The 14,227-nt window shown below is 40.8% G+C and overlaps 2 protein-coding genes across 2 annotated transcripts; one reads left to right on the plus strand and one right to left on the minus strand.

Annotated features, from left to right (window-relative positions):
• Positions 1 to 978: 978 nt before the first annotated feature.
• Positions 979 to 1,917, plus strand: LOC110335343 (olfactory receptor 688-like). Its single transcript, XM_021217426.1, is given in 3 exon segments — positions 979 to 1,390; positions 1,393 to 1,856; positions 1,858 to 1,917. Coding segments are annotated over 3 exon segments (936 nt in total).
• An 11,260-nt stretch (positions 1,918 to 13,177) lies between these two features.
• LOC110330080 (olfactory receptor 52B2-like) lies at positions 13,178 to 14,227 on the minus strand. Its single transcript, XM_021210030.1, has one exon. It carries the CDS (start codon positions 14,179 to 14,181, stop codon positions 13,198 to 13,200), a length of 984 nt encoding a protein of 327 aa, XP_021065689.1. The 5' UTR covers positions 14,182 to 14,227; the 3' UTR covers positions 13,178 to 13,197.

A 14,227-nucleotide genomic window follows, 5' to 3' on the forward strand; every position in this document is an offset into this window, starting at 1 on the left:
AATCTAAGTTTATGAATGAAAAAACTTGATACAAAAGTGACTTTTTTTCCAAACATTCATCCATATGCAAGCCCAAATTTCTGGTGCCATTTTATAACCCAATACAAAAATTCTGAACTTAATCTGATAATTAGTGCATGAATGAGAATGAAAATTGAAGAGAACAGTGAAAGGAATTACATTTCATATCTATTACCCTTACTGATCTTTATACAAAAGTAATCAGAAATAGAAACAGTGGATTCACAGGACAGAATTGTGCTGTGTGTGAGTGTGTCCATACACACACGTGTGTCTACCTGTCATTAAGTGACTAAAGAGGCATCCTAATCATTTAAAAGGAGATACAGAACCTATGCTTAATTACTCAAAATAAATTTGTTTACATACTTCTCATTAATACAAAAATCAACTCCATGTAATCTAGTTATACTATAAACCAAAAAGTCAACCATATATTAAGAATTAATAGCCATTTAGAAATTAATACTGGTAAAAGTATTTTTGAGGAAAGAATAATTATATGTAACTAGTACTTCTTTAAATAATGGAATATATTATTTTTATATAAGAATAATTATAGTAACTAGTACTTCTTTAAATAATGGAATATAATATTTATATTTCATTTAAGTAGTAGACTAAGTAGATATTTCACAGCAATGTGAAAATAACCAAGCAGGAATTGGAGAAAAATAATTAAACAATCAATGCTTAGGTTCTTTTGTTCCTATCTGGAATTTTCTAAAGGTCTTCTTTTCTTTTTTTTTATTTATTCACTTTACATCCCACTCGTTGTCTCCTCCAAGACAGCGCCCCCTCCTCAAATTAAAAATCTTATTGAGAATTCAGTATGTCCAAAAGACCACAAGATTATGGGTGAGACCTATATCACTACCTTAAGCCTAGATAAAAATGAATATTTTTTTTATTTTTCCTTGATTTACAGGTAGATATTGAGAACAAGACACCCATGAAATGGGTACTGCCCTGCATGAAACCAACAGCTCAGANTTCCAAGTCTCTGAGTTCATTCTGCTGGGATTCCCAGGCATTCATGAGTTCCAGATCTGGTTGTCCTTGCCTATGGCTCTGCTTTACATTGTAGCTCTTGGTGCTAATCTCCTTATCTTGATCACCATCTACCTTGAGCCTAACCTGCATCAGCCAATGTATCAGTTTCTTGGTATCTTGGCTGCNGTAGATATTGGCTTGGCTACCACCAGCATGCCCAAGATCCTGGCNATCTTGTGGTTTGATGCCAAGACCATCAGCCTCCCTGAGTGTTTTACTCAGATCTATGCCATCCACACTTTTATGTGCATGGAGTCAGGCATTTTCCTATGCATGGCAATAGATAGATATGTAGCCATTTGTTATCCCCTCCAGTATCTTCCATAGTCACTGAAGCTTTTGTAATCAAAGCCACACTATCCATGCTGCTCAGNAATGGCCTGTTAACCATCCCAGTGCCTGTACTAGCTGCCCAGAGACAGTACTGCTCCAGGAATGAGATAGATCACTGCCTTTGCTCTAACTTGGGGGTCATTAGTCTGGCCTGTGATGATATCACTGTTAACAGGGACTACCAGTTGACATTGGCCTGGTTGATACCTGGAATTGACATGGTTCTGGTCTGTGTTTCCTATGCTTTGATTATTCGCTCAGTGCTGAGGCTGAACTCCACTGAGGCAGTATCTAAGGCCCTCAGTACCTGCAGCTCCCACCTCATCCTCATTATGTTTTACTACACAGCTCTTGTTATACTATCTGTCACTCACCTAGCAGGAAGAAAGGTTCCCCTAATCTCTGTTCTCCTCAATGTGATGCATATTGTTATCCCTCCATCCCTTAACCCCGATGGTATATGCCCTTAGGACACAGGAGCTGAAGGTTGGCTTCCGGAAGGTTTTTTGACTTGAGTCATTATGTGTCCAGAAATTAAACTGACTACACATGAAAGAACTCTACAGGCAAAAGTACATACAAGCAAGATACTCATATACATAATGTAAAATGAAATAATCTAAACAAAAATGTTTAAAAACAAGAGGAAGATGTTCATGACTACAACTTGACTGTGGGACAGAAAGTCTATGAGGAGTGTGAATATTCAGATGATGTAAGTGAGATACAATTACAGTCCCTGGTAGACACTTTCTGAAAAGCCTTTGAACAGTGTGCAAGAGCTGTGTTTAACCACATGACAAACACTTGGACTCTGAAACCCTGCCAAACACTAAAATAAGACTAAGTAATAACACATTGCCAATACATGTCTACAGTGAAGAGAAACCAGAAGGGAGTTTTATCCATTTTTATCCTGTTTTTCTTCTCTTATACAATAATATATCCTGACCACATCCTCCCTTCCCTCCACTTCTTCCAATCCCTCCTACCTCCTATCTACCCCATATCCACTAGCCTCACATTTCCCTTCAAAAACAGACCAAAAAACAGAAATTTGTATGAAGTTCATGTATAAAATAGAAAAATATTCCTGTGAAATTCCTGATTTTTCTCTTTCTTTGGAGAAGATGAAATGTTCAATTCTACATAGTCTTTTGTGAAGTGTAACATTGCAGAATGAAAATTTTAAAGAACAACTTTTAGAAAATGAAAATCTGGACACAGCCATGGTCTCTGGTTCCAGATAAGGGTTCGTCAATTCTTGAGGAAAACAAAGAAACCAGAAGCAATTCTCTGTCACTGTAAACTATAGTACTTCCAAATCCTCTAAAGGACACACTCCATATGTCTAGTAAGAGTTGAACAGGGTTTCTTTCTTCGGTTTACAAACCCTTGAATTAATTTGCCATGGAGCTTTACAAAGAATAAAGCAATGTATTAAAAAAAATCACTCAACTTGATTTAAACTTCTCTAGTGAAATACAAAAGTTCTATGGACTTTGATATTCACTGGCACCATAAAGAACAATAGAAGTTCTATAGTAAAGTGATGCTTGCCTAGAACAGAGAACAAATAGACTAAATTTGTTTACCTATTTAAATATCCAAGTGTGGAGTTACAAAGATGAAATATTGGATCAGGACAAGGTATAGATTTCCTGACACAATACCATGGCATTATGATAGATTCTGGGAAAAGAACAACTGTGCCAATAATTTGGAAACCCAAATATGAGAAGTTTAGATCACTGACAGTTAAGCAGTTGAATCATTTTTCCTTTGGGAAAGTAAGTTAGATGGCATGGACATCCTCTGTGGATAAGGCAAAATTTTACAGTGTGTATTCCTCTGAAGTTCTTCAATCATACTAAGACTATGTTAGTCATGTTCCATCATTGTTACGAAGTATTTGAAAAGAACAACTTCAAGAAGAAAAACTTGGGTCTTATATTTTCAGGTGATGCTCAGCTGGCTCCATTGCTTTCATGTCTGTGGCAAGGCAGAAATATCAGAGCAAAAAGACATGTATAAGAAAGTTGGTCATTTAATGACCTTCAGAAAGTAGAGAGAGTAGGGAAGGTTTATGGACATGCTCCAAGTAACCTATATGCTTTAACTAGGCACCATTTCCTAAGAGCTGATGCACCTATAAACCTAACAATAGATTAATTTGTTAATGATGTTAGTACTTTTATAATCCAATTGCCTCTCAATATTGCCATGAGCTAGGGACCATAACTTCAACACATGAGCCTTTTGGGAAGAATCTTCATATCTTAACTATACTATTTTATGCCTAACCCACAAAGACCCATGTCCATCAGTATATATCCATCTCCTAATGCAAAATGCATAGACTTTCAAGAGTTCTTGAGGTTTCAAATTTCAACATTTCTCTAAGTTCCAAGTTCCCCCTTGAGACTCAAAGCAGACTCTTCCTGTGAACCTAAAAATAACCAGAAAGAAAATTACACACTTTAAAATGCAAGGTAGAGAACAAACATGCTCATTCCAGAAAGGAGGGACATTAACAAGATCAAAACCAGCAAGAGAAGCATGAACTTGAAACTCCATGTCCACCATCAAGGGCACATGGTTCTGTGTTATAAAAGCTGAAGGACTGAGAGAGCCCCATTCCCGTGGTTTTCCTGGGTAGAGTCCACAGGACATCTCTTGGATTAGTTCTGCTTACTGGCAAGCTTTCTTTCCTCTGAATATCTTCGAAGTTCTTGGCATCTATGCCTTCTAGGTGTCTTGATTATAGCTCTTACCTGCTTTCATGGTTATATACACTGTCACCTCAAGGTCTGCCTATAGAAATTCTAACTGTTACACTGCTTATCCTCTCATGTCTATCTTTGGGTAGATACCTCCATGACTTCACAGTTCTTGGATTCTGCAAGCCTACAAACCAACACTGATGGTCCAGTGCTAAGAGGAGCAGTGACTCTTTCAGCCTATTAATTAATGAAATAGCACATAAAGAAAATTCAGTTCTGTGATACCATTCATAACTCTTAGTTCAATAGAGAATAAAAGTATTCCTAAAATATTGGAAATTGAGTAGGAAGATGGGGAAGCAACTATAAACCATCATTCCCTATGATGTCTGAAGAAAAAGCTGCAACATAAATCAAGCCGTTAGCACAGCCCTTATTTCCCCTACAAGTTCATCAAAGGTATATAGTGACATTCCAAGACTGTCTACTAACAAGGAAAACAACCACACAGCCAATGACGAAGTCTGACAAAATTTTAAACATGTTTATTCCCAGATACAGCTCCCTACTCTCCCTTTTCTCAAAGCACTTGTTTCAGAAAATTTGCTCAACTCCTTCCAGTTCTCCCACATATACTTCCTCTGCCCCCCTGCCTCAATTCATTGCTCTGATGTTTCCCTTCAGAAAAGGGCAGTTCCCTATGAGGTGTCAACCAAATATATAACAAGGTGTAATAAGACAAGGCATAAACCCTCATAACAGGGCTGGGCATGGAAACCCAATAAGAGAAAAAAGAGTGCTAAAAGTGACCAAAAGAGCCAAAGATACCTCCATTGCCACTGTTAGGAATGCCATAAGAATTCAAAGCTAAGCAGCCACAACATGTATTGAGAGGACCTAGCGCAGACCCATGTGGGCTCCAGGATTGCTGCTTCTTTCTCTGTGAGTCCCAAAGAACCCTGCTTAGTTGATTCTGTGAGCCATGTTCTCATGTTGTCCTTGACCTCTCTGGATCTGAAAATTCTTCCTCCAGAGAGTTACCTGGGCTCTGTCTAATGTTTGGCTGAGCGTCTCTGAATCTGCTGCAAGCTTATAGAGCTCCAAGCTGCAGAAGAAAGCACCTCTGATGATAATTGGTCTAGACACTGATCTATGAGTATAGCAGAATAGCATTAGGAATCATTTCATTATTTTTATATTTGATTCTATCCTAGGTCTCTAGGCCATCTACCTTCCAGTTTCTAGCCATCCAGGCAGTGTTTGGCATCGCTTCATCTCCTGGCTTGGTCTGCAATTTATACCATTTATTGGTTGGCCATTCCTACACACTCTGATATATCATTATCTCAGCACCTCCCAACCCAGTCAGGACAGGTGGTGAGCCAACAATTTTGTATCTGAGTTGGTGTCCCAGTCCCACCACTGGAAGCCTTGCCTGGTTACAGAAGATGGCTGGTTCAGTCTCTGTATCCTCCCTTACTAGGAGTCCTCCCTACAGTCACCCTCGTAGGTTACTGTACTAGGTTTATATACCACCCCCTAAATGCCCCCTATTTCTATTCATCTTTTGCAGTATTCTCACCCTCCACCCCTCATCCCCTACCTGATCCCTCTTATTCTCATACCCACTGGCCCCCAGTCTACCCACAAGATCGATACGATTTCCCTTCCCAAGGAGATCTGTATGTCCCTCCCTACAGTCCTCCTTGTTACTTAGCCTCTTTGGGTCTGTGGAATGGAATGTGATTATCCTGTACTTAACAGCTAATATCTACTTATAAGTGAGTACACATCATGTTTGTCTCTCTGGGTCTGGGTTACCTCATTCAGGAGGATCTGATTACATGTTTCATTATGCCATTTTTTTTAATAGCTGAGTAATAATACATTGTGTAAATGTACCACATTTTCTTTATCCATTCTTCTGTTGGAGAATGTCTGTCTCTGCTGCTTTCAGTTTCTGAATCTTATGAATAAAGCCAGAGTAAACATGGCTGAGGAAATGTCATTGTGGTAAGATGGAACATCCTTTGCGTATATGCCTATGGGTGGTATTGCTGGGCCTTGAGGTACACTGATTCCCAATTTTCTGAGTAACTGCAATATTGATTTTCATGTGATTGTATACATAACTGACCCCAAAATTCTACCATGGAACTCCTATTGCTGATAAACACCTTCAGCACTGTCGCCACATACAAGATTAATTTAAAAAAAATCAGAAGCCCTCTTATGTACAAATGAACTGAAAAAGAAATCAGGAAAACAACATCCTTCATAGTAGTCACAAATAATAAAATAGTTTGGAGTAACCCTAACCAAGCAAGTGAAAGACTTATGTAACAAAAACCTCAAGTCTTTAAAGAAAAAAAAATGGAAAAAGTTATCAAAAGATGGACCAATCTCCCATACACATTGATTAGTAAACATATTAAAAATAACCATCCTATCAAATTGATCTACAGATTCAATACAATTCCCATTAAAATTCCAACACAATTCTTTACTGACCTTGTGTAGTGATTTGAATATGCTTGGCCAAGAGAGTGATCTTTTGGGAGTAGGTGTGGCCTTGTTGGAGGAAGTGTGTCACTGTGGGGGTGGGCTGTAAGACCCTCCTCTTAACTGGCTCGGAGACAGTCTGTCCTGGCTGAAATCAGATCAAGATGCAGAACTCCCAGCTCCTTCTATGGTGTCTGCCTGGACACTGCCATGCTTCCTGCCATGATGTTAATGGACTGAACCTCTGAAACTGTAAGCTCACCCCAATTAAATGTTGTCCTTTATAAGAGTTGCCTTGGTCATGGTGTCTTCCACAGCAATGGAAAGCAGAAGTTGGTACCAGGGATTTGGATATTGCTGTGATCGGCCTGACCATGTTTTTGTTTGGAGGAATGTGGATTTGAGGACTTTGGATTTGGAAAACCATGGAATTCTTTAAGTGGAACTTAATGGAGCATCCTAGTAAGAATATTATAGGCTTAGGTTTTTCAAAAACTACTTTAATAAGGATTCTTAAATACTTAACCTCCCTTATAGCCCACCAACTAAAGATAGGGAAGGAAAAAAGGTTCATAAGACAATGGGGACATGGACCTGTTCAGAAGTAGTTCTTTGGGGTGATTCTAATCTTTGTTGTCAGGATATCAGCAGTCTGAACATCGTAGTCACATAGAGAAGTATCAACTCTGTCCTTGTGTATATGAGGGTTAGCCCTGTGTTAAAGTGTGCCTAGTATGCCTGAAGCCCTAGATAGGATCCTTAACACCAGAGCAAAATGAGAATGAAGGATGCAGATGAGGAGGGAGAAAGAGGAAATAGAAAAGTCTATGTCTAAATGTGTGTTGGAGACCAGGTTGAGAAAAACCCAGGCCTTCTTACAGCCTGCATCTGAGAGCCATATACTTCTTTGTTGAGAGCCGAGTTGCCCCCTCCTTCCCAGGGCTGTTCGATACCCTCCCTTCCAAGACTGCTCTATCTCCCTCCTCCCAAGGCTACTGTCCTAAGCTGACACCTGGGAGGATCCGGGACTCTGAGATTAGCTGCCCAGTGTTCTGGAGCAGTGACGCCAAGACTGAGAAAATCACAAGAAGTTTCAAGTCTGCAGTCAGCATCCCCCCATTTGTCCTTCGCTCTGTTTCTTGTGATTGTTTCTCAACCCCTCCCCATTCCCCCTCACAATGTTTATAACCAAATATTCAAACCTGCAATAAACGAAGCCTTGACAGCTCTTTGCTTGGCTTCCCTCTTCTTTCCCTCCCATTTCACCTCAGGTTCGTGATCCCCCTCGACCCACAGAATAACTTGTCCCGCGGGCTGGGAAAAATGTGAATTCCATAGAATAGTAATTTATTTGCAATAAAATTCAAAGCATGCTAAAAATCATTCCATATACCCTTTTATAGCATCGAAATAATTTTTGAATATTTTTAACTCTAATGAAACTGCAAACTAAACAGGGTGTCTTGCAAGGAGTGCCTATTCCTGAGCCTGCCCAACAAATTCACTATGGATGGCTCAAAGTAGCCAAAGAAATTAAAGGTGATGTATTTCCCAGTAGGTAAAAATAACGTAGGTGAATGGACTGGCACAGACTTGAAATCCCAACACCTGGGATGCAGAGGAAGGAGAATCATATGTTTGAGGATAGCCTGAACTATACAGAGACTTATCTGAACACACACACACACACACACACACACACATACCTGTGAACAAGAGCATCCTTCAAACACATGCATAGGTGATTCCAGGCTTAACAATGAGCTGCCTGTAAAACAGGCTCTGGATGTGGAAAAACGATATGAAGGATGAGGAAATCAGAACTGCATGGTTTAGTACAGAATGACACAAGGAAATGAAAACTGGAGCACAGCCACAGGTAATTGGCCCTTAAATTAGGATGAGTGAACTTGAGAGTCATGTTTAGGTATCCATAGGGTAAAGCAGCATTCTCTCCCAGTGAGATAGGTGCGACATCCATGATCTGCAATTTCAGCCTCTAAAACATAAGAGCTTGGGGGTAAAAGATGAGTACTGAAACCATTCTGACTAGCCCAGCAGTGCACTTGGTGAAGCACACAATAACAGTTACGTCTGTGGGCAGTGTTAAGGTGCCCACAATACAGCTGCCCTGTCTTTGGAAATTCCTGTTAGTGAAATAACACTTCTGGACAATTCAAAAAACTATAGCACAGCCATAAGTAGTAGTCAGCCCTTAAACAAGGATAGGTGAGTTTGAGAACCTCTAATGGACTTCTAAAACCCTTTCACTTTAAGTATTCCTGTCTTTCTCCAGAGGTCACAGAGAATCTGCCGAATACCCCATAAATGTGAAAGAGACATATTAATTTCCTCCTCCTGTACTTCTTGATGATAGCCAGTCATATGGCCCCATCTAGAGGCTAGATTACAAAGTCTCTTATTACTTCCCAGGAAATTTTATCCTACATGGCTGGAGGTTAAAAGGATTTTGTGCTCTGTAATTTCTCACCCTGTTCATGGCTGGAAGTAAGTGAATGAATAACCAATCAATGGATATGAAATTATAATAGTTGCCAAGTTATGACAGAAACTGAAGAGAGTTTAATGGCAGTAGGGAGACAGTTGGTTCAGGGGTGTCCTTTGAGATCAGACCACCTGCCTCCTGGACTCACAGCACTAGCAGAAGATATATGTTGGGAAAGAAAGGGTTGATAATGTGTGTTGGCTACATTTCTGAAGTAGCTAAATGAGAAGAACTGGGCAAAAAACATATAGAAAGAATTGGTCACTTTCTCAGAATGAAACAAGGTGGATTCAAGACTTAGTGGCTTGAAACAATATGTCTTTACGTTCTTCCAGCTCTGCAGGTCAGAAATCTGAAACGCATTTCTTGAAGCTAAAACAAAGGCATGGACAAGGCTGTGTGTCTTTCTGGAAATAACTCAGCAAGCCCTAGGAGAAGCTGACTCTTCTGCACACAGTTCTTGGCTTGTTATACTGATTCATCTCCAACACTGGCAAAAGCCAGTTGTACCTTTCCCATTCACAATAAATTGTGTTTTTCCCAAAGCTTCAAGCAAAACTATCCCAACCAAACTTCTTAGTTAAATAAATACCTTAGGGAGAAGTTTGTGTTAAGAGTGTGGTGCCCAATAAATACTTCATATGAGGCAAATAACAGCAATGGTCTCAATGAATCATTATTACTGTAAATTATCCTCCAGTAAGTTACAGAGGTAAACACAGAGGCTATCAAGGGGAGAATAGAGAAAAGTTAAGAATTATGTCTACAGAAGACATTGGCAGGGTGCTGCTTGACACAGAGTAGAATCAAGCCAGGAGAGGTCTCCTGGGATCTAATAAACATATCTTGCCAATGAAACCAACAGCTCAACTAAGAAAACATTTGAACTATTAAAAGTTAAAATAGACCGGAAGACCCAGACCCGCTGCCTCCGTTCCCTCACGCAAAGGAATGGGTACTAGATGCCCTGGGGATTAGAGTTCCTTGGCACTGAGTTTGGATTCACCTCTGCTGACCTGCTCAAGGAGAGTTGCAGGTTAAGCGCTTTTCTACTGGTCTCTAGCCTGCCTCACTATGGCACACGTTGGCTCTCACAAGCGCTAGAGAAGTTGCAGTCGGTCAGGTCCGTGGTCAGTGTGGGTCAGAAAAGCAAAGTAAGAAGAGTAGTAAGGACGCCTCGAGAAATTGTTCAACCTCCAAATCCCAAGGTCTCAAGGCCAGCAGCACCTCCACTGTTGAGCAGAGAAGCAAGCACAAGGCCTGGGAGGAGGACATCAAGATCCAGCTCTTCTTCTTCTTCTTCTTCTTCTTCTTCTTCTTCTTCTTCTTCTTCTTCTTCTTCTTCTTCTTCTTCTTCTTCTTCTTCTTCTTCTTCTTNCTTCTTCTTCTTCTTCTTCTTCTTCTTCTTCTTCTTCTTCTTCTTCTTCTTCTTCTTCTTCTTCTTCTTCTTCTTCTTCTTCTTCTCCTTCTCCTTCTCCTCCTTCTCCTCCTCCTCCTTTTTCTCCTCCTCCTCCTCTTCCTCCTCCTCTTCTTCCTCCTCTCCTTCCAGTTCTTCTAGCTCTACCTCACCCTCATCCTCCAGTGATGGCAGGAAAAAGAGAGGGAAGCACACGAATAAGAAAAGGAGGAAGAAGAAAAAGAATCAGAAGAAGCTGAAGAAGAGAGGCAAGGAGAAGGCTATGGTGGATGCTCGTCAGAGTGTAATCCAAATGTTGTAGACCCAGAGACAGGACGCACAAGGGTTATCAACGGAGATGGTGAGGTTTTAGAGGAAATCATAACCAAAGAATGACACAGATCAACAAGCAAGCTACTGGAGGGGATGGCCTGGTCTTCCAGATGCAAGTGGGCCTGCTTCTCTGAGGGCCCTGCCATCCCAGGTTTGTGAACTGCTGTTGGTGGCTTGGAGACTGATCAGTCCAGGTGCCTTTCTTACTGTGCCTTTCCTACAGTTCAGCATCCTCCTGAGTGCAGTGGGAGGCCTAAGCACCAAATTGGACAGTGGAGTGTCACTATTAAGTGATCTTGGTCGCAGAAAAAAAAATTTAAAAAAAATAAAGTTAACATAAAGTCAGGCATAGTAGCTGTAATCCTAGCACTTAAGGTTGCAGATTTGAGGCCAGCCAGACCTACATGGTGAGTTCAAGTACTTGGGCTACATAGCAAGACACTGACTCAAAATGGGGGGAAAAGAACTGTTATAACTCTTAGTCCAACATTTTAGCACCAGGAAGAAGACTGCATGTCCAAGAACATGAAACTAAAGGTGAAACATTTTAACTACAGCAGCCACTACATAAAGAATAGCTCCTATTGCCACAAGGAACTTTTTTTTGTTTGTTTTTGTTTTTGTTTTTCGAGACAGAGTTTCTCTGTATAGCCCTGGCTGTCCTGGAACTCACTCTGTAGACCAGGCTGGCCTCGAACTCAGAAATCCACCTGCCTCTGCCTCCTGAGTACTGGGATTAAAATCGTGTACCACCATGCCTGGCTCACGAGGAACATTTTAAATGAAATAGCAGTGGCATTTCTTTTGCTGATTCCCCTGAAATTTTATGGTTTGTTACATAGAGTAACCTAAGCTAGCCTTTCTAATGTAGACATGTTTAGCCTTTCTAATTAAATGCCTGTAAGACACAAAAAGGGAAATGCCAAGAGATGGTTTACTCTAACTGAAGACAGTGATGGCCCTCTCCCTAGAATCTCAGCCATCTACACTGCTGAGCCCACCACACTCCATGGTAGTTCCGAACTGATGAACACAAGTAGCTCTGGGCATGGGGAAAAGGACTGGAATGTGGGAGGTGGCAGGATGTAATAAGGGGTGAGATGTTGAAGAGATAGCTCAGCAGTTAAGAATACCAGCCATTCTTACAGAAGCCTTGGGTTCAGTTCCCAGCCCACACAATCTGTAACTCCAATTCTAGGGGATCTGACACCCTCTTTTGACCTCTGTGGGCACGAGGCATGTACATGGTACACAGACACATGTGTAGGCAAAAAAAACACCCATACATGTGTTTTTCTTTTTTTAATTTTTAAACTTAAAACAAAAATGGGGGTGAAAGCAATCAAATGTATCATATGTAATATATGAGATTGCCAAGGATGGAATTTAGTTATGAAAAAGGAAGAGCTGAATATATGAATGTGGATATCAAAAGAAAAGGATAAGCTGGAATTATCAGTTTGGAAATCATCACAGTTAGTGGGCTTTAAAGCTAGATAACTGAGTTGGTCAGATTTGAAGCCGGACAACTGATGAGTGGGAAAAACTCTAAAGGACCTGGAATCCGAATGTTTAGTTAGCATTTATACTGGTAAAGTGTGACCCAATTGTACTTATTCTCTGTTCATGCATTCAGCTCAGATACTGACCCACTTGATAGATGAAGAAGTGGATATTTTATATGTAACAATGATCAAATTCCCTTACATAAAAAATACAATCAATCCTAACCTTAACATATTTAAATACTTTGGTGTGTTTCAAGGCACTCCAACATTTTCACCTATTTTTATATTTACTGGAGCTGTGTGGTGATGACAGCCATGATGCTGGATAAGATGATGGTGATGGTGTAGTCTGAACAGGCTGGCATGAGAGAGAAGAGAGGCCTCTGGACATGCTGGAAATCTCACATAAATAAAATCAAAAATATCTTTTTCAGTCAATATGCTTCAAGTTAGAATTACAGCTATGGAGAACCTACATAATGCCAGGCACTATACCCAGTGGCTCATATGTTCAAATTAATCCTCACAATAAGCTTAGAACATAGGTAAAGATGTTTTATTTTATACGTTAAGATTACATTTCCAAAAGATATGAACTCCCCATAGCTCACAATCAGAATTAATAGACCCAGGATTTGAACCCATGTATATTTCATTCTAGTACTCATTTGCTTTCTGCAACAGATAACATGGTTCTTTAACATAGGAACTCACTGGCTAGTTCTCGCTCTCTCTCTCTCTCTCTCTCTCTCTCTCTCTCTCTCTCTCTCTCTCTCCTGTTTGTAAGAGAAAGTAAGACAGCTTTGTGAACTGTGCCTGCTCTCAAGACTTCCACACAACAGACAACATGCGAGTCATGCTGTCCCTAATTTGCTTGGTCTTAGCACCATAGATGATAGGGTTAAGCATGGGGGGAACTAACACATAGAGATTTGCCAGAAGAATGTGCACATGGTGGGGGATGTTCTTGCCAAAGCGATGAGTAAGGAAAGTAAAAAATGATGGAATGAAAAAGAGGAGAATGACCCCAATGTGAGAACCACAGGTGTTGAGAGCCTTGTGCCTAGCATCCTGGGAAGGAAGTCTAAACACAGCCTGGAGGATCAAAGTATAAGAAATACCAATGAGTGCAACATCTACCAAAACTGAAGCCATTGGAACCGAGAAGCCATACCAGATATTGACAGTGATGTCAGCACAGGCTAATCTGGCTACACCAATATGCTCACAATATGAGTGAGGGATGACATTGGTCCTGCAGTATGACAGCCTCTTCAGCAGGAATATGATAGGGAAAATGGTCCCAATGCTCCGTCCCCAGATGGCCAGGGTCATTTTTCCAATTGCCATAGTTGTTAAGACGGCTGAGTATCTCAGAGGAGTACAAATAGCCACATATCGGTCAAATGCCATGGCCAGAAGGATTCCTGACTCAGCCACAAAAGCAACGTGGATGAAAAACATCTGAGCAATGCAGGCATCAAAGGGGATCTCCCCAGCACGGAACCAGAAGATAGCCAAGGCCTTAGGCACAGTGGTGGTTGACAGGAGAATGTCAGTGCCCGCCAGCATGGACAGAAAGACATACATGGGCTCATGGAGGGTTCGTTCACTCAGGACAACAAGGATGAGGGCTCCGTTTCCCAAGACTGCAGCAATGTACATGAGACAAAAAGGGATAGAAAGCCAGCTGTGGTACTGCTCCAGCCCCGGGATTCCAAGCAGGATGAACACAGTTGGATGGATGATGGTGAAGTTAGTTCCAAGCATGCTTGCTTTTGAATTCTTCCTGTGAAGACTAAACATAATGGAGAGACAGTAGGAAGAGCCAGCTGTGAGCTCCGGTTGGAGG

Source organism: Mus pahari, chromosome 1 (assembly GCF_900095145.1).
Source record: "Mus pahari chromosome 1, PAHARI_EIJ_v1.1, whole genome shotgun sequence".
Classification (NCBI taxonomy): domain Eukaryota; kingdom Metazoa; phylum Chordata; class Mammalia; order Rodentia; family Muridae; genus Mus; species Mus pahari.

Excerpts from the sequence above, each read along its gene's own strand:
- LOC110330080 (XM_021210030.1), bottom strand. The coding sequence starts at position 14,181 with ATGTTTAGTCTTCACAGGAAGAATTCAAAAGCAAGCATGCTTGGAACT.